Source organism: Lithobates pipiens, unplaced genomic scaffold, assembly GCF_037356315.1.
Source record: "Lithobates pipiens isolate NorthernLeopardFrog02 unplaced genomic scaffold, aLitPip1_a1.2 Scaffold_8, whole genome shotgun sequence".
NCBI lineage: Eukaryota > Metazoa > Chordata > Amphibia > Anura > Ranidae > Lithobates > Lithobates pipiens.
Genome location: NW_027507903.1, coordinates 71566155 through 71592098, shown reverse-complemented (window position 1 = coordinate 71592098; position 25944 = coordinate 71566155). Strand labels below are relative to the sequence as shown.

Below are 25944 nucleotides of genomic sequence, written 5' to 3'. Positions count from 1 at the left end.
CCCTCTGAAAATCTTTTGGCTATATTTGTCCAAATCATCACCAAACGTTCTGCCAATAATTTCTTATAAGGAAACTTGTCTGACCAGTTCTTAAGCCACAAAAGTCTGTAGATATGTACAGCCAAGAGAGCCAAACAAGAAACCTGCTGTATTGAATCCTTTAAGGCGTCAACAGCAAAACAGAGCTCAAGGAATATATGTCTTATTTTCAGCCAGATCTTCCTCCTGGTTAGGCCTGTCAGGCCGCCTAACCTGATCCTTTTATGGACTGGCAGATACCAATTGCTGCAACAGCTGGCTGAATAGCTGAACTGGCCAAAGAAAAGGTAGATTTTAATAATGACTCTAATTTCTTGTCAACAGGGTCTTTCAAGCCCTGTGTGTTATCTACTGGACAAGTTAAGTTCGTGTTTAAGGAAGAGACTGCTGCATCTACGGCTAGCATGCCCCATTTATTAACAAACTTTTCATCCATGGGGTATAAAGGGGAACACCTCTAAAGAGGAACAAAAATCTTGTCAGGTTGTTCACATACACTGCCTGTTCCAACAGAGGGTGTAAGGGGAAAGCCTGTGTTGCCTGAAGAAGCCTCAGGGACCCCAAAGAGGACCAGGAGGGCTCAGTAACCTCTGCAAGAGGCAACTTAAAGTCAGAACGAACCATCTAAGTAAGAGAGGATCAAAAGCCTATGCAACCGAGGCAGACATCAACTGGGTATCTTCTTATCCAGATTGCTCAGAAGCAGACTCATCCGCCAGGCCCTCCACAGAATCCTGAGCTTTTAGTTCTTCCCTATCCTCAAAGCATTCCTGCTCCGGGGGAGGGGGGTCGCGCTTCTTGCCACCCCGCGGGATGGAGGCAATCATGCCAGAAATTCTGTGCTCTAACCCAGCTAGGGCCGTGGACAGTTCATTCATGGTGATAAAGGGTGAAGCAGCAGGGTTGACTAGGCACAATACCAGATAGGCGCAGCGGCTCAGATTGCCCGGAAGCCGCTGGTCTTTCAGGGGATACAACACTAGGGATATGACTAGGTTCATCAGGAACTACTGATGACATAGGTGTGCCCTTCCCTGCAGTTTGTTAGTCACGCTCCTCTTTTTTTAAGACATTTACTAGACACAAAAAAAAAAAAAAAAAGAGTACCTAGGTGTAGTATTAACACACCTCAAAATGAAACCCTTTAATAGGGCTCAAAAAGCCCCTATGCAACAATCCTGCTAAGCACCTTTAGCCTGCCAAGCAACACTGTCGCGGTACTTACCGTGACATGCAGGCGGCCAGGCGTGGTCACGTCCCAAGTGGCTCAAGGAGGTATTGGACCCATGACTGCCTGTTTAGTGCTCATGTTACTTTGCCTCTGAGCCGCACCTCAGTTCCTTTCAGCCTTCTTTCCAGCTACGTCTAGTTCTGCATGAAGTACTGAGGGCAATACTCTGATTGTACCTGTCACTTCTGGTTCAGCTGAAGCAGGTTATCCAATCAGCTGGGTATAAAACTCTTTGTGAGTTCATTGTCTCGTTTCCTGTTTTGCCAAAGGTTCCTGTATTCCAATGTTGTAGTTACAGCGTCCCAAGACTGACTCTGGCTTCTGACCCTGGCTCTGCTTATATTTTATTTTGTCCTCTGGAATCCCTGACTACGGCTTTACCTCGACTATCCTTTAGCAAATTCCTGTCAAGCCCCCGTGCACAGATTAACAGCCCAGGTAGCTTATTACCCTGTTACCATGGGCTGTGTGTATTTTCAAGGGTGAGCATACATCTCTGCATCATGGACTCCAACCTAGGTAAGCCCTTATAAACACCTGGTAACTCATGTGACCCAGGTAAGGAGAAATGAATCGCTGCAAATGACTGGTTCAGAGCCTGCTCTGTGTCCCACAGCTGCCTTCTGGAAGCACCGCATTCTTGGCATACATGGCTTAAATAAGCTGGCTGTGCGCCAGAATGTTCTGTACATGCGTGCGCACGCACAGGCATGGACAGACGTGGCTGTATTCGCTTATGGTGAAAATCTTCATGCGGGCAAAGCCGCATGCGCCATGGGCGCCAAACTGCTGAGCACAGCAGAGCGCTTGTAAATGCACGTGCGCCCTGACGAACCAAGGCAAAATGGTGCACCGTCGTGCGCCATCATACAGGTAAAAGAACAGCCAGACACAAACAAAAAAAAGGTACACTTTGCAAACATCCACAGCTAGCCCAAAACTCCCCCGTATGGTCACTGCACACAGGTGTTCAGCCTCTAGCTAGCTTGACTGATTGTTACAATCACTGGAACAGCCCACAATAAGTAAATAAAAGGGTTTCACTTACCCATCAAGGTGCAGGGCAGCTTAGTAAACTAAGAGCCCACTCTTCACCCATCACGGCAGGTTCCTGTCACTTGAGGACCTTCAAGGACTGGGTACCCTTTTCAAGTTTAGGGTCCACTCCCTTGGACCTGTACAGCACTCTGCACGAATACCTTAGTGCTCTGGTTTCCAGGATTCCACTTTGCAGAGTCCATCGCCTGGAGGCCGCATTATAGGCAAAACCTTGCAGGATCTTGGGTCTATTCTGCAAAGCTCAGGTACCATTTATCTAAGCATATAGAGCCTATGTCAAATGGATCTGATCGGTCAATCCCTTGATTCATTTAAGAACAGTTTGTGGGACGAGAGATCTGGAGCTCAGAGAGCTCAAACAACCGTGCCAGCCACCTTGGAGACAATGGTAAAAACCTGAAGTACTTCCTGTATGGGAGGGGTTATAGGGGATCACTTCCTGTCTAAAGACCTTTGCTCCACTCTTGTCCATTCACCTGGAGATGAAGTATAACCCAGTAGGTAATGAATATTAACTGTGTCCCATAATGTATGAAAAAGAAAAGGTTGCTGACCCCTGCTCTATGGCTTATTGCTCACGAGTGCCTTCCCCAATCATCCCTTCTACATCTAAGACTGGGAGTTGGCTACTGGGATATGCCCTCCCCTCAAAAGCCTGGGAAAAAGTCTCTTTGCCTTCAAACTTGGCAGATACATATTTATCCTTTGATCTATTATGTTTTTGGCTTTGATTATTGCCTAAAGAGCAACATGAAGACAGCAACATAAAATACAACAGGGTTATAAAATTTAAATTTAAGATCATTTTCAGCAGTTAGCAATTACATAATTTCATCTACACTCAAATGATACAAAAATTGTCTCCCAAGTTCAGTAGCAAAAGTTACTTCTGTTAAGCACAGTTACAAAACAAGAAAGGTTTTCTTTCCCCACACGTACAGAAGACTTACGCTAATCACTCTGTTTGCTTTAAGGACATATCCTACTGAACAGAAAGCGCATTATAATCAACACATTTTAATAAGACACCAGTAAAAGAAATATATTTTGCATACCTTCCTATAAGCATACTTTAATGATGGATGAATCAGTTATCTGGATTTTTACCTTGGCATAAATCTGCTTGTATTTCTCCATGAAAATCCAATCACTGCCCGAGGATGAGCAAGGTACACAAATGAAAAGTTGACATCCACTTTTTTATCTTGACTTTCACCCAGCAAAAATGATGTTTTCCACCCAGAAAGAGGATACCAGACTTTTAAGAGACAATCATCCTGTGAAGACAATGGCTGAGTGTCTTTCAGATGAAAAGGAAATCCGTACATACTATATTTTGAATAGTCATCTCAACTTTGAAATAACACAATAAGTGATCAGTAGGCAACACCACCATTAACTCCCGGGATAGCATTAGGCTATTCATACCTTGGCACGAGGCATTCAGTGCACAGGTTTATGACCATGCAGCTGACCCCCCAGAGATAAAGTTTTCTATAGATATCATCTTTAAATACCTACTGGTTAACATCTGATAACTTGCATATTATTGTTCAACATAAAACTTTTGAATGAATACAAATATGATGGACATCGGATGTCTTTCATCTATTAGAGGTAATGGGCCTAATACGCATCTGGTACTTCCTAGGATAGCAGTGTTTGGGCTTAAAATGCTGCTAATTAACTGATACAGATAAATATGTCCTTTTTCTGGTTGTATTATCAGCTCAGGATTACTGAAATACACTGAAGTTTGTAATCTTTGGCTAATAACAACCAGTTTTTGGCTAATAACCAGTCAGTCAGCCATTCCACCAGCTGAGCTATTTGCGACAGGTGAAGAGTCTGCGACCAGGACAGATATTAGTTAAGATTTTAGTTACTCAAGCTTGAAAGCTTAATGGTTTTATGATGGCCATTAGAGTGACTGGGTAGTGGATTCTCCTGTTAATTGGGTGTAGATAGGCAAACTCAATAGATTATCTGGTTGCCCTGTTTTGATGTTAGTTAATAGTGCTCAGAGGGCCTGAGGATGGGTGGACGTCTTGGAATGCAGCTAAAACTTTGGTAATTGTGGAAGATGAAGTCCCAATGTAGCCAGGTCCTGAAGGGGGGGGGGGGGTGGTCACTGCTACTAAAACAGAAATGTCATGGCTGACTATGATTTTCAAACAACACGGCTGCTGTGTGTCATCTCAAACAGTTTTTGCCCAGCACACATACATATTTCACATTTCTCCACATTTTGTATCTTTAAGGGTAATGTCAGCTAGGCAGGTCTGTCAGTAGACACAAATTACCAGCGGCATGGCAGAATCACTAAAGATGCTGTCTATCTGTTCCCTATAGATTCACTCCCTCCATAGTCAGATACCGTGAGTTGTGGCTGTGTCCCTGGCCCAAACACTACTGTATTTCAAGTGATAGTAATGTGAGCAACATTTCTCTGCCTTAGCTACAGAAGGAGAGATTCACGGCACAAGGCAGCGCAGGCTTAGTTTTCTGGGAGGGTGTCCATGGACATCCTCCTGTGATGCCGATACCCGTGCACCACTTGCAGCGTGCAGGAGGTGCACTCTGTGATAGCCGAGTCCTTTGGATTCAGCCGGTCACAAATCGGGGTAAAGGGACAATCACAGCGGCCCTTTATTATGTGATCAGCTGTGTCCAATGACAGCTGATCACAGGATGTAAACACAAGCCAGTTATCAACGACACTGATAATCAGGCACTCATTATCAGCGTCTGTCAGTGGCGCCCATCAGCGCTCGCCAGTGCCCCTCATCAATGCAGCCTCATCAGCGCACATTAGTGAAGGAGAAAAATTACCGGTTTGCAAAATTTTATAACAAACTATAATGTTCAGTCCTTTTTTTTTGTCTATTTAGCAAAAAATAAAACAGTGGTGATTAAATACTACCAAAAGAAAGCTCTATTTGTGTAAAAAAAATTATAAAAATTTCATATGGGTACAGTATTGCATGACCACGCAATTGTCATTCAAAGTATGACAGTGCTGCAAGCTGAAAATTGGTATGGGCAGGAAGGGGGTAAAAATTTCCAGTAGGCAAGTGGTTAAGTGATCCTGCTGTAGCAGAATGACTAGCGGCATAGTAGCCTGCCTGACATTAGCCATTAGCCTTTGCAAGTAGGGGAAAATACCTGCTGTGCTCAGTAAAAATGTAGTGTCTTCCTGAAGGGGGTGGACAACACTGTCTCTATAACACAAACACATACTCAAAGTACAGTATAGCCAAAGGTTCCTGCCTAAAACATGATAAAACCCAGATTTCTAATGCATTTATATGAATGGGCCTGAATTTTTACATGCCTTAAAGGGTATATATATAAAAATCTTTTATGTATCCTTTGTGAAGACAAACTAAGAAAGGGTTGTTTCCTTGGGTCACAGTGTAACAGGAGCACTTAAGTATAAATGAGTCACACCCATGATGAAAATGGAAACAAAATGCCATCTGAAGCGGAGGCAGCAATCGCCTTCTAGCTGGAAGTCTCTTAACGATGCCATCTGTCACAGAATCATATGCCTGGATAATCGTGGCTGCTGAAACATGACTTTAGAGGATAGAGGAAAGCAACCAAACATAGCACCTTTAATCTTCTGCAATGTAATACCAGAAAAATACATCAATGTCTTTTTTAAAAAAAAATAGTATATGGAATATGGACAAAAATGTTTGTAAAAATACAATTAGGGAAACGTTTAATATAATTTTTTGCCTTTAATTGCATATTATACAAGTCTAAATGTACAAAGTTCTGCAAATGTTAACCACAACCCTGTCATTAAAAGTGACAGCAAATTTGGTGAGGACGGCAGAAGTAGTAAGTATATTCAATCTTCTTTTCAGGTACAGTTTTTGTTCTCACTTTTATTTAACCCTTAATGACAGAGGGTAAAACTATACCCACAACAGAAAAGTCAGTCTGTATATGCAGTAAAGCAAGCTAGTTATATTCACTGTGGAACCTAAGGGGTTAATCCTCTGCATTGTGTAAAAAGGCTGATCCTTGGGCTTTTATTTGGTGATAATGAATATCTCCCTGATGTTTTTTTATTATCAAAGAAAAAAACTGAAAAACTGGCACCAAATTGTTAAAAAAAAAAAAAAAAGTATTAAAATGTAGCTGTATATTTCTTGCTATTATTATAACTTATCACCAAAGAAGAAACACAATAAAAATTCCGTGCTCCTGACAATCAGTGATATTACATGTGTGTATATTCATTGTTTGTACCTGTAGAAGGGGCCAGAAACAAGCACTTTTTGTTTTTATGGCCTACCCTACCTAAAACACATTGACACAATTATTTATTTTTATTTTTTAATCCTACCTAAAATACATGGACCCTGACCTTTGGCTCCGATCATGACATTTGTCCATAATCCTGATCTAGCTATTTTTCTCTCCTTATTTTACACTTTTCTTCGCTAGCTAGGAGAAAAAGACACAATCTTTTTCTACATTCAAGAGGAGAATAAAATAACCCACAGTGACAGGCTTAACAGTGACTGATTACTGTGATAGCCAATCAGAGGCTATCACAGCAATCAGGTGATGGGGAACCGGGCCTCCCATTTCCGTGAGGCTGCATATCTGCAAACACTCATCAAGAAGGAGTTAAGCAACAGCCACTTTAAACAGATTCACAAAAACTAACACTGCAGCAGTAGTACAAAAAAAAAAATGAAAGCACGGAAAAAGAGCCACCAGTATAAAGGACAATAAAAAAGGCAAAACTGATATCTCCATTACGGTAAACTCCAGTCCAGCATATAAACAAACAGGGATTTGACTTGCTATTAAAGAGGTTGTAAACCTCCCTTTACACGTTTTACCTATAGGTAAGCCTAGAATAAGCCTTACCTATAGGTACTGTAAATATCTCCTAAACTTGCATCGTCTAGGAGATATTTACTGTATACTGCGCCAATGATGTCATCGGCGCATGCGCTCTGAAGAAACAGACAACTGTGCCGTTTCTTCAGTAGCAAGTGCTGTGACGTCACGCGGCTCCTGCCAGTCACAGAGCAATGTCTGCGGCCCAAGAAGGAAGAGTGACGAAGATGGATGCAGCCTGCAGCGGAAACGGCGTGGGCTTCGTTTGCAGGCAAGTGTCACATAATATGCTAGTATGCGATGCAGGGGAGGGAGAAGAAAACATTTTTTTAGCAAAGGTTTACTTACTCTTTAAATTCCTTATTTTGGAGTACAGTATAGAACAGAACACAGGACTTGTATTCATAGCTGATTGGTTAATTGCAAGCTACCTTCAGGTGACTGGACAATGCCAAAAACTTGCTAGAGCACTCACTCGTGCACTAATAGCCCAGCCCTCTCTGTGAGACTCCATTTTTTTTTAGAAAGCAATAAGGAGTGATTAGGATTCAGAGGGGTAAAGACTATCCTGTCCTGTACCCCAAAATCAGGAATTTACAAGTTAAAATTCCTATTACTTTAATCATACAGTACAGGACTTGTATCGGTAGACCATGAGACAACTGAGGGGCTCAAAATAACAGAACAGAACTGCCAACAGCTCACAAGAAAACAAGGTGAACACAAACAAACACAATGACAGCTAGAAACACCTCACAGCCAAAGCTTGTATCTACTGAGGCCTGAACATCCATCTAGTAAAACTTGGAGAAGCAGTGAAAAGTGGACCTGGTGGTGGCCTTTCAAATTTGGGACATGGACACTGGGCACAAAATTAGGCACTGGTAGGCAGCACCGACAGACAGCCCTAGTGGCCACTGACAGGCAGCACTGGTGGGCACTGACAGGCACCAGATGTCCCCTCTCCCCACTCACTGTCAGCCGATAACCGGTATCTCCTGTTTACATTGTGATCAGCTGTGATTGGACACTGCTGATAACATGGTAAAGAGCCTACATCATAGGCTCTTTATCGTGATCAGGGATTCCCTGTGTCCCAGGGACAGGGCACATCTCCAATCGCTGTGGTGCGCACATGGGTGGCGAGAGTGTCCCAGATTGAGAGTGCTCCCCTCTGTCATTTTACTATATGGTGGGCGGGAAGCAGTTAAAAATAATAACAATAATATTAAGAATAGATAAGCTGTCTGATCCATCTAGCAATGGTGGAATGGAAAACAGAATGCCCTCTATGAGGACCCAAAGGAAAAACAAAGGGGGGGATTTAATTTTGTAAACAGAGGCTGTGACTGCCAAGTAGACCCTGACAGGTAGCCCTGAACACATCAAGGCAGTGTTAGACAATTTCTTTGGCATGTTTTGGGGCAAGATAGAAAAAAGCAACGTCCTCACTAAGGTGGAAAGAAGAGACCACCAAGAGGACACTTTCCAAAGGAATGTCTCTAAGGCCAGGACCAGTGGATCGCTTGGCCCGACTACAAATCTATTTAGCCTGTTGTTGAAACTGGAGTCCAAGATGTTCACATTTGTTTTTTTCCACCTTTGGCAGAGGATTCGAAAGATCTCAGGGTTGAAGACTATTGCCCCTGGTCTCTGTGTTGGCATCTTAGGAAGTCTGCCTGCCAACTTTCCACTCCAGGAAAGTGGACAGTCGCGAGAGTTGGAATGATGGTTTTCGCTAAGAATATCAGCCTTGATTCTTTAAGGGCAGCATGACTTCTGGTGCCCCCTGATGATTTATGTAGGTCACTGCTGTGTATTTGTCCGGCTGCACTCTGACTAGGCGACCCTGCAGAAGGGGAGTTGATTGTTGTAGAGTTAAATCTGCTGGCTCTCAGGTCCAGAATGTTGATGGAAAGTTTTGACTTTTCTGGGATCCAGGTCCCCTGGACAATTTGCGTTAGAAAGCACTGATGTGAGGGAAAGATGAGGATTTAAAGATCCTTTAAGCCATATGCAAGAGGCATGTTATTCAGCCTCCTTGTCCCAACCCCCTTGTGCCTATGATAGATAAGCACAGCCAGTTGTCTTCTTAAAAGCCAGGAATTGGTCTCAACATACAGGGACATTTTTCCATACATTATCCAAGATAGTGGACCTACTAAAGGGTCTAGGCGTATCCTGTCATGGTGGGCATATCCTTAAAGGTCTCTTCAGGTTCTGGAAACCATAGAAATGGACCGTGTATATCACCCTGCAGCTAACTATCCACGTTACACTTTGTGCCAAAATAAGCACCTAAGGCAGGTCCCAGTGCTTGAAGCACACATTACAGGTCAGTCCCACCTTGTAGGGTCTGGGCACGGTCAACAACGTAACCTTGAAGTGTACCGATCCGGAAATGGCTAGATTGCCCAGGGAAGTAAGCAGTCAATTCTCAATGGCAGTATCAGAAGAAAAAAAAAATGAATGGTTTAAAAAAAGAAAAATACTTTTCTAGAGGAGAACAGGTCAATCTATGGAAAATGGCAAACAAGCTGTCTCACAGAGTGGGCAGGGTTATATGGGTGCACACTAGGGGTAGTCCTAATACGTTTTTTGCCAGTGACCTGAAGGTAGCCTGCATAGAACCCATGGGTCTATGAATACAAGCCCTGTGCCATACTATTAAAATTATATTTTACACTGGTTTAGACGATTTAGACGACATGGACTATTTGCTGACCAGTAGTTTTTGCTTTGGGCATTCATCTTTTGTACCTGGCTACCATGCAAGCCAAATCATTTAGATGGCACAGAAGTCATCTTCTAAATGGAGCTGTAAAAATGCAGACCAGTGTGTCTTCATTGAGAATCCCAACCTTTCCCAATCCCAAAATGTTCACATATTGGAGAATGGAAAAGAAGATGGAACACCACATACAATGATATTCCTGATGACTGCACCACATTTTTGTAAACCTCAGATAACATTTCAAGTTTCTGACTTTACAATGATTAACGACGTTGGAGGAACAGAATTAGCAGCTCTCCAATCGTTTACTTGTTGCCCCGAGTTTAAAATAAATAAATACATATAACAGTTCTTAAAATGGTGTGATAACTTACCTTCCCTGCAGTTGCAAAGTATTCACCATCTGGGGACCACTTCATCAAAAGCACAGGCACAGCAGTCCTGTTTGCAAAGAAACATTAAATATTCATGATGTGCTGTTTCGCAAAGTATGTAAATTACATTAATAAATAAAAAGAATTGATCTAGTGCTGTAGGTCATGAATTTTCTGGTTACAATTTAGACGATTGATGTTTATGAAAAATACCTCAGTTAATAAAGCATATACTGCAACAAGTGAGCTGATAAATTACTTTTGGAGACTATTAAAAGTACAAGTATTAGGTCAAACACTTAAAGGAGAAGTCCAGCCTGAGCTTGTTTGGCTGGGTTTCTCCTATGGGTTACAGGAGTGCAACTCGTTTTGCAGTCCTGTGACCTGTTTTCAGCAAAGAGCAGTCTGAAGTCCGCTCCCTGCTGACATCACCAATATGAGGCCAGGCACCCAGTCATCCCAACTCTGGGAGTCTTGATCTGCCAGATGGTACCCGTTTTTGACAGGTACCCATCTCCACTTCGGGGAGACCTCGCTGCGGCGAGGTCCCTGGGAAGTTTGGCCCCCTCCTCTTTCCCGCGCTACCAGGCCATTCACAAAGTGCAGCGTGCTTCGTGCATGCAGAGTAGGGAACCAGCTATGAAGCCGCAAGGCTTCACTGCCGGTTTCCCTTACAACAAATGGCAGCAGCAGCACCTGAGAGCCAATAGAAAAATTGGTTGGGGTGCCAACATTGTGGGATCCCTGGACAGGTGAGTGTCCTAATAATAAAAGTCTTTTCATTTTTCAGTGGGGTGATGGGGCTGGAGCTCCTCTAAGTTTTGTATTCCTTGTGTACAATATAAAACAGATTTATTAAATCAAATTAATTCAGCCTTTGCACTGTCCATTTAAAAAAAAAAACTATTAGAGGGATTATATTATTATTATTATTATTATATATATATATATATATATATATATATATATATATATATATATATATATATATATACACACACACACACACACACACACACATATACATATATACACACATATATAGATAGATATAGATATATTTCTTGGCCTTTCATTTTGTATTTGCTTCTGAGAATCTCTGATCGCTATCGCTGCAAATGAATTCAAGTGGTTTTAAAGTCTAAATGTATTTTTTTTTCTTATTTATTGCAGGAACAAGCCCACAGGGACCAGCAGGTTACAAATCAATATACAGTACAGATAGTGATTGTACAAAACATAACATATGCTGTAGAAATATATCTCCAGGTAACTTTTTGCTTGACGTCAATACACAACAGGGCAGTGGCAAATGCTGTGTTTGAGACTGCGTAACTTCGCCCATCTGTACTAAAAGACGGGGTGCACCATGTTTGGGTTATTTACGGAGATCCCTGTGTATGGGGGGGGGGCGGGTTTGGGGAGGGGTGGTTCATACAGGGCCCCCTTTTCTTGTTATCATCTTTTCTAATCAATGCAATTTATCAGTTACTGATTCACATATGTGAAGCCCTATACACTGGAAGGCCATACCACTTGATTACTTGACCTAACTGTTTTTAATTCACAAGACATAGCATGTCCACATTTTGACTAATCTGTATTGCTTATATATGTCTGCTTCGTTTCCCAATATCCTGTCATTTGTGTTTTTTACTAGAATTATGTTTCATATACTCTACACCTACCCCTGATGAAGAGTTTACAATTTCTCAGAAACGCGTAGGGTAACAAGTGTTTGGTTTCACCTTATTCTGTATGGGTGCTCAACTCTGTATTATAGACATCGTTTTCTTATTTTTAATTGCTTTGTGTTATACTTCTCTCACTTTTTTGTGATTATGTGTATACAAATTTTGTATAAATAAAAATATAGCTTTGTACGTTATTATAAAGTTGTACGTGCCTCTAAAGTCCCCCAATAGGGATTTCCTTCTGTTTTTGTAGTTTTTATAGGATGTGGCACAACAAATTTGCACAGACATGCCAATCCATACCTGTATTCCTCTAAAACCTAGGTGCATCTTATGGTCAGGTGTGTCTTATGGAGCGAAAAATATGGTAAATGCAAAAATATAGAAATATACTTACGTCATAATGTGCAATATATGCAAAAATATGCAAAAGTAAAAATAAAGTACTAGTGCAGTGCAAAACTACAAAGTGTAACTCACAATGAAGAAACACAATACAGATTCAAAAAGAAGCTGCCCCATAGGGGAATTTCCCTCTTGATTCTGTATATTGCTCAAATAGGATATGGATGTGATTAGTTGTCCCTAGACCTGGAAAACCTTTTATTCATAATGAAGTAACACAAATATTCAAAAAAGTTCATAAAGTGAAAAAGCCAACAGTCCCCAGTGATGAAAAGAAAAAAGTCCCATAGAAAACTCAAAAATATGGGCTGAATCTTGCTCAAAAGTGATGTATTCCAAATAATATATGTGACACCCAGTGAGATCCTTCACCGATCATCCTAAATAAACTCATCAGTTAGGCCGCGTACACACGCGCGGACTGTTCGCCCAACTTTGTCCGCTGAACAGTGTTTGGGCGGACAGTCCGCTCGTGTGTGGGCTTTCAGCGGACAGTTTCAGCGGACAGTTGGACGGACAAGGTTTTTCGGAAATTCCGTAAAACTGTCCGCTGAAACCTTGTTTCAGCGAACAGTCCGCTCGTGTGTAGGCTTGTTCGTCAAACAAAGTTGCGCGCATGCTCAGAAAGGATTTTCACGCCGAAAGCTATAATGCAGTGTATAGGACGTCGTATTTTTCGTCCCGTCGTGCGTGCCGTTCACATCATCGCGCACGGTTTCAGCAAACTGTTCGTCCGTCGTGTGTGGCCATGTCCGTCCATGCTAAGTTTGAGCGGACTGTTTGCCGAAACTGTTGGACGGACAAAGTTGGGCGAACAGTCCGCGCGTGTGTACGCGGCCTTATTGTCTGGTCTTATAGAACCAGCAACTGTGCTTATTACTCAAATTTTCGGCCCGGGGATAAATAGTAATACAAACAAGCGCTACTTCCCTAGTGTTGGACTGACACTATGTAAATGTCAGTGTTCTTAATCAGTTTTAATAAAAGCCTGTGTATTTTACGGATTTACACTATGAGAGCCTTCCTTCTACCTGACCTCTACATCTGATTGGGACTTGCATGTGAGGACCCAATGAGAGGAGATCACATTGAGAGCCAGCACATTGGCATTAACCATATCTATCCTGAAGGGATCAGTAGTAAGTGCAGTAGCTGGTTCTATAAGACCAGCCAATAACTCTGGTGAGTTCATTTAGGTTGATCGGTGAAGGATCTCACTGGGTGTTACACATATATTGTTTGGATGTATCACTTCTGAGCAAGATTCATCACATATCTTTGAGTTTTCTATGGGACTTTTTTATTTTTATCACTGAGGATTGCAGATCACCAGGTGAAAACAAATGCATCCACCACATCTAATGATTGGTAAGCTGCAAAATATTACATTTTTGGTTTTGGGTTTAAGATCGCTTTGATCCCAAATTTGTTTTGAAAGCTCCTTAGTTTTCACCCTGCTTCACTCTAATACAGGAGAGTGTGTGTGTTTAGTTTGAAATCATTTGACTCTTTAATTGCACCGTGGTGGATGTAATTATGTCACTTCTACAACTGGTTGCTCCAGAGACTTGGAGATTAGGAAATACACAATTAAGACTTTACAGTCTAAAAAAAGTAGATTTAATATTTTAGCAAAACTCTGTGATAGCACGTCACACAAGAAGAAAAATACATGCAATGTAATGTCACAGAAGAAATTCTGTAACTTAGAACATCGTAAAAAGCAGCACAGCGTGCTCAGCACCGCATCTCAACTTACTTGCATTGCCAGGTACAGTTCCAGTCATTCAAGGCAGGTTGAACTTTATCCTCTACAAGGTTTCTGTCAATATCATCCTCCTCCTCTTCTAGAATGTCACTAGAAGGGGGTGCCCATAACTTCAAGTATTCAGTGGCTGTCAACAGTCTGTTACCTGCAGATTATTTATGATTAGTTAAACAAAGTGGAAAAAGTTCTAACATTTTATTTCTTCGCTTCAAAACGATAAAAAAGTAATTCATAATATAACATTTTATATAAACTTATTTTAAGCCCTGATAAACAGAATTTAAAATGTTAGAGTTCTATCGACTAAAATTTGCATCATGTTTTTACTGTTACTACAACAAAAAAGAAAATACTGAACATCAAATGTAACACACTGTATTCCCTGTTAGTTTCACATTCTTCAAAAACTTGAAAAACAATCACAGAAGAAACAGTGTTACATAAGAGAAATACAGCCAAGTGCAACGTCATAGCAGAAGGCTGTGCTTATAAACAGGAAACTGATATATCAATAATAGAAAAGCAGAGCTGTCACATGAGCTGAGCAGTGCAGGCCTATTAACAGGAACGCTTGTTTTCACAACACAAAACCTCCTTCCTCAGTCATAAGCATCCAAGGCCATAAATTAGGTAAAGACATTAAGTGGCAACTTGCTTACCTTGAGGGTCCCATGCCAAGTTGTAAGTCACCGAGCTAAGGAAAAACTGGCCCGTCCTAAGCCACTGATATTTAAGCTGCTGGAAAAAGGAAAAAAAAAAACATTTTGAAAACACTGAACACATCATTGCACTAAGTAATATATACTGTACACTGTAGTACTAACAAAGTAAAGTTGGCCATACACCTATAGATTATCCGCAGATTTTCTGTGGTTAGATGGAAAAAGTGGGAGATTCCTCCATCCACACAGTTTAGCGAACATAGAGAAATCTGTTGCACTTTTTCCATCTAACCATAGAAAATCTGCAGATAATCTATAGGCGTATGGCCAGCTTAACAAAAATAAAGAAGTTGGTATAAAGATCTAGATCTTTCTTTAGTTTAGTCTCGTGACCCTTTGCACAGCAGAAGTGTAAAAAGATGCATCAGCAACCTAAGCCAATGTAGACCAAACCTAGAGCCATCTATCTAGCACCACTATATTACCATTTTTGTGGTCAAGTTTATAAAAACCCAACTATGTTTTTTTTTTTTTTTTTTTAACAAAGAACATTATTGGCATTTGTCAGGTTCATGAACAAGGTACATAGCATTCAAGATCGAAGCAAGAGTATATCTACAGTATATTATTATTATTCACGATTTATATAGTGCCAACAGTTTACACAGCGCTTTACAATGTAGAGGGGTGGACAGCACAATTACAGTGCAATACAGAAGGAACAGGAGGGCCCTGCTCATAAAGCTTACATTCTAAAAAGAAGGGGGTGGTGGTACAAAAGGTAATAGATGTTTTCAGGGATCTCCTAAAGGTGGACAGGGTAGGGGCTGATCGGCTATACCGGGGCAGGGAATTCCAGAGTGACAGATCTAGAGTTTAGGAGCTTTTGGCATTTTTTTTTTACAAAGCTCCTAAACTCGACTCCATAAAAGCCTGTGTGTCCATGTACACATAGGCTTGTATAAGAGTTTAGGAGCTGCGAAGTTTAGGAGAAGTTAAACCAACCTCTCCTGAACACAGAAGAATCACATTCAGGATAGGAACATCTTGACATCCGTCATGAGCAACTGCAAATCATGGCAAAAACGCTGTGTGTCTTTGTGCGACCGTGTGTATGCAAAACAAGTTTGGGCCAAAATTCGACGGATTTTGTCGTCAAAGTGTCCGGCCGTGTGTATGGGGCATAAGAGTTGCTATGTACCTGGATTAAAAAAACTAGAAAGGCATTGATCTCTTTTGTTTTACAATACCATCAACTATCTCAAAATCCTCTTCAGCTGGGTTTCCCCACCAACTCTTGACTCCATCTCTTCTCCATGTGCCACCTTAGAAAGCCATACAGTGCGGCTTGTCCCCACCCTCCACCACTGGGTTTGAATAACAGCAGAAAGAAGAGCCAATGGCTTCTGCTGCTCTCCTGAGTCCAGTGAGGAGGGATAGAGAGCAGTGCTGCTGCCCACAGGGTAGGATCAAGATCAGGCTTAGGTAAGCATTTGGCTGCACCTAAAAAGTGTTTTACCTTAAATGTATGCAGTAAGGTAAAAACAAAAGCCTTAAAAAATATGTTTTTAGGATAGCATAGAGAAGGGTTAACACCGGGTGTATCATTTGTTTTGCTGTCTGTGCCCCTGTTCACAAGATTTCACCTCACTTTCTGTCCCTGTGACAATTAGATTTTTGCCAATTTTGGGTTGTTGTGGAAACAAGGATTGGTGATAAAGCATCAGTGGAGATTTGTGGACACTTTTTTCCATGATGACTCTTCTAGGAGTGAATTTCCCTTCCTAGGGGTAGATTTCCTCTAATTTCCAGTTGTCAGTAGGAGTCGTTTGTAATGCGGGGACTGCCTGTACACACACACACACACACACACACACACACACACACACGCACTGTATATACACACAGTATTTATGTTATTATTACTTACACTGTTTCGTTTATGAGCGTTAACTGTACCAAGAGGTTCAAAAATGCAAACGGTGTTCCCATATGATGCAGCAATCTGAAAGTAAAAAATATATATATATAATTCACCAACATACAGGTCATATGAGTACACTCCATGGATGACTATTTCAACTTATTTGAACAGGCAAACATTAGATCTTTATTCAAACAGTGCCTATGGATAAAAGGTAAAAATTATCTTTTTCAGCCATCTTACAAAAAAACATCAATAAATGTAAGAGTGTACTGTGGAAAGTACACACTTGACATCAAAGGCTGGATTGCCTTCTTGATTACTTCTTGCAGGCATTTTGTAGAAGTGGCTACTAAGGATGAGCTCCCGATTTGGTCTGAACACTGGTTTGGACTGAACTTTGCTGGTTTGAGCATCCATTCATATGTCTGGAGTCAAAGAATCAGTGTGCCACACCTGCAACCAGTGACATCATCCAGCACTATTCATTTGCTGGTTGGGAATCCCCATGATGCCATTGAGCAAATATAGTTATGTCTACATCTGGTCAATGATGTCAGCTTGAAGACCTCCCCACTTTGTTTATGCTTAGCCAACCCCCCCCCCCCACCCAAAGCTGTCATTCGTGTTAAGAGAAGTTTGGGATTAAAAAAAAAATTTTTTATACTCAACCATTCGATCTGATGCTGCATCTGTCCCCTGCCAACTCTGCACTGAGAACTGAGTGATCACATACCGATGATTGTTCAGTTCTCTCCCTCCGCTCTGAGCAGAGAGCCATGACGGTCAGCCACCGACTCTCTGCTCTCTGCTGGATTTTGGAGGGGGTGAGAGGGTCTGGCTCAGGCTCTGGGAAATTTGCTGAGAAGCTAAGCCAGGTGCCAGTCCAGGCACCTGAGTGGATTCTAACTATATGGATGGGATCTTTCCCAAGCCTGGACCGCCTAAGTGACTTCAGCCGACAGAGGCCTTAGCCCCGTCCGCTTGAAATTGGTCACAGGAGTGCAGAACAAATTGCACTCCTGTGATCCATTGGAGACATATGGTCAAAAAAGCGTTGGCCTTACTTCTCCTTTAAAAATGGCTTTAAGAATGCATCCATCTTTTTGTTTGTTAATTAATGAATGAGGACCGATTATATGATGAAGTATAACTTCATCATGTACAGATTCATGTACAGCATACAAAGTAACAGGTACAGCAAAAATATCTAAAAATCCAACCAAAAAAATTCCAAACAAATATTTAGTGGATTCTAGTTCTGCTAAAAAAGGCTTGCTATAGGTCACACAAGTTGCTTAAAAAAAAAAAATCATATTAGAGATAATATAAAAGGTCTTACCCGGCCTTGCTGTTGAGAACATTCCACACAGCTAACCTGGATGTTTCCATGTTTAGCACCGGGAATTATCTGAACACACTCAAAATCACTTGCTAGTATGACAATATCACAGCCTGATCCATATGCCTGAAAAGAAATTAGATAGGTTAGATAAGCCACGTAAGCCAGTAGACTGACACATACTAACTACAGACTAGTTGCGCAAAACATTGGTATGAAATGGGACATTGGGGTACATTTACTAAAACTGGAGCACTCAGAATCTGGTGCAACTGTGCATGGTAGCCAATCAGCTTCTAACCTCAGCTTGTGCAATTAAGCCTTGACATAAAAACCTGGAAGCTGATTGGTTTCTATGTAGAAGTGAGCCTGATTTTGCACTCTTCAGCTTTAGTAAAGAAACCCCACGGTCTTTATCTTCTGCTTCCAATACACTGAAATTTTACTGAAACCAGACACTGCCATCACAGATTTTATCTGCAATACCATCTGAGAAAGAAATCTGGCAACATGGTATAGACAGACAAGGTGGGGGGAGCTCCAATTACACTAAAGATGGCCATAGATAGAAAGTAGTTAGAAGATAGAAGATAGTTAGAAAATCGAACTAAAAAACAAACGATCATTGATAGATAGCCCATTCAATTCACCCATCACTGTATTGATAATTTGCCATCTATATTTTTATTCATTTTCAGTATTAACCACTTAAGGACTGCCTCACGACGATGTACGTCGGCAGACTGGCACGGCTAGGCACAAGCACGTACCTGGCGTTGCTTTTTAAGTGCCCAGCCCACCGGCGGAACGCTCCCAGCCCGGTCCTGTGCTCCGTGACCATGGCAGTGGGACCAGCGGACCCGATTGCCGCTGGTGTCCCGTGATCGGGTCACAGAGCTGAAGAACGAGGAGAGGTCTGTGTAAACAAACCTCTCCCCGTGCTTCCCTGTGTGGCTGTGTGTCCCTGTGTGGCTGTCACAGATCGTCTGTTCCCTTTTATAGGGAAGGACGATCAGTGACATGACATGCCAGGCCACGCCCCCCTACAATAAAAAAAAAAAAACAATGTCATACATAACACCTACACTGCCCCCTAGTGGTTAACTCCTTCACTGCCAGTGTCATTTACACAGGAATCAGTGCATTTAAATAGCACTGATTGCTGTATAAAATGACAATGGTTCCAAAAATGTGTCAAAAATGTCCAATGTGCCATGTCGCAGTCACAATAAAAATTGCTGATCGCCGCCATTACTAGTAAAAAAAAAAAAAAATAATAATAAAAATGCTATAAAACTATCCCCTATTTTGTAAACGCTATAACTTTTGCGCAAACCAATCAATAATTGCTAATTGTGTTTTTTTTTTTACCAAAAATATGTAGAAGAATACGTATCGGCCTAAACTGAGGAAAAAAAATGTTTTTTATATATTTTTTGGGGATATTTATTATAGCAAAAAATAAAAACCGCAGAGGTGATCAAATACCACCAAAAGAAAGCTCTATGTGTGGGGAAAAAAAAGGACACCAATTTTGTTTGGAAGCCACATTGCACGACCGCGCAATTGTCAGTTAAAGCGACGCAGTGCCGAATCGCAAAAAGGGGCTTGGTCTTTTGGCTGCAAATTGGTCTGGGGCTTAAGTGGTTAAATTGTATATCAATACTCAAACTGAGCACATTAACCATTAAAAAAAAAAAATCAAAAAAAAAAAAAAAAAAGAATCAAACAATTGTTTGGTTCTCTGTAATTTTTGTTCAATATTCCATCCATCTATAGCCAGCTGAACGTGTCAGTATGGTGGCAGTTCAGTCCAATTACTGGAAACATCACTTAAAAGTAACTCTAGAATAAAGGGGGCTACGCAATAGCATAAGTATAATTTCCACAAGTAAAAGACAGACCATCTCTTTTGTCTATCCTAAAATAAGATATTTATGTATTTAGACAATTTTCCTCAGTGGCTCCATGTATCCTTTTTTACAAGATTAAATCAGCTTTTCTCTTCTTTTTTATGGGGACTGAAGAACCCCAGGTACAAATTAACTACCTTGATGCGCCCTTGTGAATTGGGAGGCTCATCTTTTCTGGATCTATACAAATATTTTTTGGCCACTCAGTTTGTTTACGGCCGTATGGTGGCCAAGCCCAGACATCTATAAATCCTCCACTCCGTTGGAAGCAGCAGTGGTAAGTTCTTTAGAAGCTCTTATGGTACTCTTATTTAGGGGCCGCAGGGCACCCTATCAGTTGATTGCTTTAATGCTTAATACTATTCGAGCTTGGGAGGCTGGTCCCAGATGTGAGTATTATCCAAAGGGTGGGATTTCTACAAATGCCCCTCTATGGTTTAATTCTACTACTACTACCAGAACCTATAGCATGGACTAAATATAGCATTAAATGAATCTCTCAAGTGGTCACTGTTTGAAAATTATCTTACCTGATCTACACTTACCTCAATCTTTAATCTACCTAGTTCTTATCTATTTAGATATCTCCAGTTTCCACTGGACAGCCTAAGGATTATACAATCCTCTTTAGAATCAGTACTCAGACCACCTCCAGACCATACTCTCATCTTAGCTAGGTGGATGCAATATATACCAGATTTGGATATGGAGTACTGGAGGGATGTGTGGGATTTCCCTCTCCGATCTTTGAGAGACCGCATGATTCAATTTAAATTGTGGGATTTCCCTCTCTGATATCTTTGAGAGACCACATGATTCAATTTAAATTGGTTCATAGAGCATATATTACGCCTTATAGACGTCAAAAGATAAATCCGGCATGCTCTTTCAACTGTTGGTGGTGTGGAGCATCTCAGAGGGATTTCACACACATTTTTTGGAATTGCTCATATATAGCCATTTTCTGGGAGGAGGTGTAGTAGATTTATTGAATACAATTACTTCTGCTCGTTTACCGGTCTCAATGTCGGTTTGCCTGCTGGGTTTGGTAGAGGTTATTGTTCCTACAGTGTCTGAGCGACTGTTCATTAATACAGTTTTATTCTACACAAGGAAGAAACCTTGCTCTCCTACACTTCTATACTGAAAACAATAAGATAATTGTTTAATAATAATTAAGATAAATAATAACCTATTGTAGAGACACCTATATTAATAGGGGTTGCCCTAGTAAATACGATAAAGTCTGGGCAAAGTGACTGAACAAACCGTACACGCCATCTACTGCTGATGTGGGGGGTGGGGGGGGGGGGGGCGGTCACTAATCATAATATGGGAGTTTCTGCATAAGGGATACTTGGGGCCATTGGTAATAGACAGAATTTTTTTTTTACAGGGTGTAATGCAAATTAGTAAGTCCTGTATAGAATTGTATTCTATTTTATATGTATATCACACTGTCCTCACTGTGCACACGGCACTAATAATGTTTTCAGTACATGTTTACATTCTTTCGAGTCCTGATTAGAATTAGCCTGCCTATGTAACACCCCTTGTTACCATAAATGTACAATTGTAATATTAATTAGTGATACCTACATAATCATGTGTATAAAAACCTTTCATTTGAGTCATAATAAAGCAGAACAGTTATTTGGAAAGATGCTAAGCATATCTTTTGTGTCTGTTCCCTACTGCAGTAGTTAAGTGGTCAAGTGGCGAGCCAGCCAGGAGGGGTTTTGCAGGTGACCCTGAGAATCCGAAAAGAGGAGCTTTAGACGATCTAGGAATTTCTGATAATCAGCCGGCTGAGGTAAGCCTTTTGTTTACATTTGAATTATCAGACTTCCTTGATTGGTAAGGCATTTTCGGGACAAAGGGTACTATCTTACTACCCTTAATCGAACTGTATTGATTGGTGGTTATATGTTATGTTGTCACTGTCTACTGTTCTTCGGCGTGTTATAGATAAGAAAGGGAAGAATAGTGATGTTCACAGGTATATGTAGTACATCTGCTAGATAAAGAAGTTTAGAGGCAAGAGGATATAGGCACACGTAGAGAAGACTGGCCAGTCATTATGGGCATTAAGTAAGGGAATGAAGGGTAAGAGAGCCTCAAAAATGCCCAGCGCAAGAGGAGTGCTATATATGAACCCAAGGTGCGGTTCTGCCTATACTGAGCCCCTAGATTAATGGTTAAAGTGGACAGGGATCCACACTGGGTAACTGGGTTACCAGAGTCCACAGGGACTAAGAATCATCTATGTGAGCAGGATGGATCAAGGGTGACAATTAACACTAGACAGAAAGGGACATTTTGATGTTAAGTTGTGGGATGAATTTGGGGTCAGGCACTACAACTAGTAAAGTCAAAACAGAGAAATGAGAGTTAAAACATAATGCTTTATATGTTGTCAGAGAGGGAAGATGGGATGAGCACTATGGCTGCCTTTCTGATCATAGAAGGTACAGTATGTGAAGTATGGTATTACAATGCATGGGATGCAAAGGATATCAGAACAAAATAAAGAAAGCAGAAGTTAAGCAGGGAAATAAAAAAAGTCAAAAGAAAGTGAGAGAATGATATGCATGTATTGTGTACAAATGGGAAAAATGTAAGCGATTTTAGAGAGCTATTGGTGTATGCGTGTGAATGCTGGAACCTTTAGTTCTATCTCTTATGTGTGTCATGTATGCAAATGTGACCCCTAACCTCCTTTGTGCTGTCATGAAAGAATGTGGCTGGGATGAGAGGTCAGTGATAAGTTGGAAGGACACCATACCAATTTCTGTTTTTTAGGCAAAACATTTATAACAAAATGTGCCAGGTTAACGAATCTAATGATAAACAATGTGATCACAATTATTTTTTAATCTGTTTTCCAAACATGGTAACATGAAGGTTGCATTTAACTGTGTATTACACAAATTGAATATCCTTTGATAAAAAAGGGAAATTGAGTAAAATTAAGTAATATATCTCCCTTTAAGGAAATGCATCTGTGGATATATATTAGTGTCTGTGATATTGAAATTATCATTTGAGTATTCATTTCTAATATGAGTTTAACAATTTTATTAATAATATAGATATATTGAAACGGGTTTAGACAACCTTTGGTTGGAAATGAAAACCAGGTTAATGGGGACATTAGTTTAGATTAAGATAATAACTTTGTATTTTTACATTTATACAATAAGCCCTTATTGAGAGAGAAAAAAAAGATTAAGATGAGGTTGTTATTTGGAATACAGCTGCCATAATAATTTAACAAAGCCAAGATGGATAGGATACATAAGAATTTTTTCTACAAAAATAAAATCTTACGGTCTGATAATAACTTGATGTGCAAAGTCCAAGATGTGAGAATAATAATAAAAACTTAAATATAAAAGACCCATCACATCAAGTCCACACACCCTGTTAGGATAGATCCCACCTGCAGTCAGTTGTTTTATAGTTTTTTATGTGGCCGAGAGCTTTCTGTTCTGTCATATACACAAGGATTGTTGGTCCTTTTGTTTTTATTTTTGAAATCCAAAGCAGAATGTGTGGATTGTGAAATGATGTGCCCTTTTTCCTTGTAAGTGCAGTGGTATAAGCAGAAGAATATTTTGGATTTATGGACATCTCTGCATGACCGCAGGGTACTGTTATCATTTATTATAATTTTGCCATGAAAAAGTTGTCTTTTTGAAATATGAAACTGAAGTTCTTACACAAACGGCATGATTGAAAACAAGCCATTGTGATATATTTATGCAAGCTGGACCCAGTAATGAAGGGTTCATCCCAAAATATCAGAGCTGTAGCTTTATACAAAGGTACTATTAGACAAAGTTACATACATTATTTTGGTCAAATATTTAATTTTTAATGGTCCCACATTCTTTGCAGCAAATATACAGCTAACTAAATGTTTGTCTAATGACAGGTTCAAAATATGAATTTGTTTTGTTTATGTACAAATCTAACAATGAAAAAGGAGGCTGGAGACAAAGGAAGCCACATGTGTTAAATTGATGACGTAGGAATCGGCTGCTGTGAGCCCAGTGCAGGACACACTCCCTGAAGACCCAGATATTATTTTTTTTGTGGATTTGATCCTGGTTTTATACTGTGGATGGCAATACCCATACTGAGTATGCAGTTTATCACCCAGAAGGATTCTCTGTATTTAGAGTCATTGGATCCTTTTTCCCCAGCTCAAGAAGCAGAGCTCCATGTTTTAGCAAAGCCTGCGATATAAAAAGAGTGTATATTTATATAGATAGTTGAGATATAGATAGCTTTTCGTTCCATTTGAAGGGCCAGAAGTTTGCTTTTACTTCGGCGGGTAAACCAATCATGCATGCCAAGTTAATTTGATTGGCTGTTTTCAGCCTTCCAGCTTCTTGCTGAGGTAGCCATACTAACATTAAAACTCACACATGGAAGCAGACCAGGCGACTAAGGATGCTTTATTTACAGCCCTGGACACTTGCTGGGTCTGTGCAACTCACAGATTCCACCCTAGTTCTGGCCCAGTATAGCTGGGATTAATAATGCAACTTTAAGGACCCCAGAACGAGAAGAACAAGTGGTCCACAGGGGGCAACTTCTTATGAAACAAGACTTTAGAAAAGGTGATCATTTATGTCTGCCAGACACTCTTCCCTTCAGCTTGACACAAGGACCATGTCATCCGTCACAAACAGTTATGATCACCTTAGTAAATGAGCGTGGGATTGAGCCAGGGTTCACCACAGTTGTTTTTATAATATACCACTTCTTGTTTTACCTGTTACCAAAAGCTGAACATCCCTTCCAGAGAAGACAATAAGATATATCCAGATGCCCAAGTCAGGATCTCACGAGTATTTTGTCTGTATGGACATGTTTTCTGAATGTCCAGTGGCAAATACTACTGCAAAGGCCACAATAAAAAGTGTTATCAGAAGTAGTTTGTAAGTACAGAGTGCCAGAATCTAGAGAGCAACAGAGGAAATCATTTTTACAAGAGAGTCCTTAGGGTCCGTTCACACAGGGGCAACACGACTTTCAACACGACTTTTGGAGGCAACTTGGACACGACCTGAACACGACTTGGGGCGACTTACAACACGACTTTAAGTCGCCCCAGGCCAGGCGACTTTTGCCGCGGCCAATCAGAGAATGAGATCTCAAGAGGGAACTCCATGCCAAATTTATGAAAAAATTTGGCGTGGGTTCCCCCTCCGAGAGCATACCAGGCCCTTAGGTCTGGTATGGATATTATGGGGAACCCCCTACGCCAAAAAAACGGCGTGGGGGTCCCCCCCAGATCCATACCAGACCCTTATCCAAGCACGCTACCCGGCCGGCCAGGAAAGGGGGTGGGGGCGAGCGTGCGGCCCCCCCCGCCTCCTGAGCCGTACCAGGCCGCGTGCCCTAAACATGGGGGGTGCCTTGGGGAAGGGGGGCCGCGCGGCCCCCCCACCCCAAAGCACCTTGTCCCCATGTTGATGAGGACAAGGGCCTCTTCCCGACAACCCTGGCCGTTGGTTGTCGGGGTCTGCGGGCGGGGGCTTATCGGAATCCGGGAGCCCCCTTTAATAAGGGGGCCCCCGCATCCCCCAAAAAACACAACACAGGGTTAAAATAGTTTATTGCACAGCTCCGGGGGTCTTCCGTCTCCGGCTTTCTTCTTCGCCGCCCTCTTCTTCCGACTTCGGGGGTCTTGTCCTCCTCTTCGGTTCTTCTTGCTGGGCCACCGCTTCTTCTTCCAGCTCTTTTACTAGCGGTGGCCCGGTCTTCTGTGGCCGCCGTCGTCGCCGCCTTCCGTTCTTCTTCTTCTTCTTCTGGAGATGTTGACTCGACGCTCTCTCCGGCCGCAATGCCAGGGACGCGGTGCCTTATATAGGGACAAGGGGCGGGGTTGCCGGTTGATGTCGCATGGTGTCACAGTCCCG

At 41.4% G+C, this 25944-nt stretch overlaps 1 protein-coding gene across 1 annotated transcript in view; it reads right to left on the bottom strand.

Annotated features, from left to right (window-relative positions):
* DMXL2 (Dmx like 2) overlaps positions 1-25944 on the bottom strand; it is a 283261-nt gene that overhangs the window by 212079 nt on the left and 45238 nt on the right. Inside the window, exons 2-7 of the mRNA XM_077471038.1 lie at positions 18099-18224; positions 16763-16837; positions 14830-14908; positions 14162-14315; positions 10304-10370; positions 3437-3606 (exon numbers count right to left, since the gene is read on the bottom strand). Coding sequence (XP_077327164.1) covers positions 3437-3606; positions 10304-10370; positions 14162-14315; positions 14830-14908; positions 16763-16837; positions 18099-18224 — 671 coding nt within the window. The remainder of the gene's footprint in view (positions 1-3436; positions 3607-10303; positions 10371-14161; positions 14316-14829; positions 14909-16762; positions 16838-18098; positions 18225-25944) is intronic.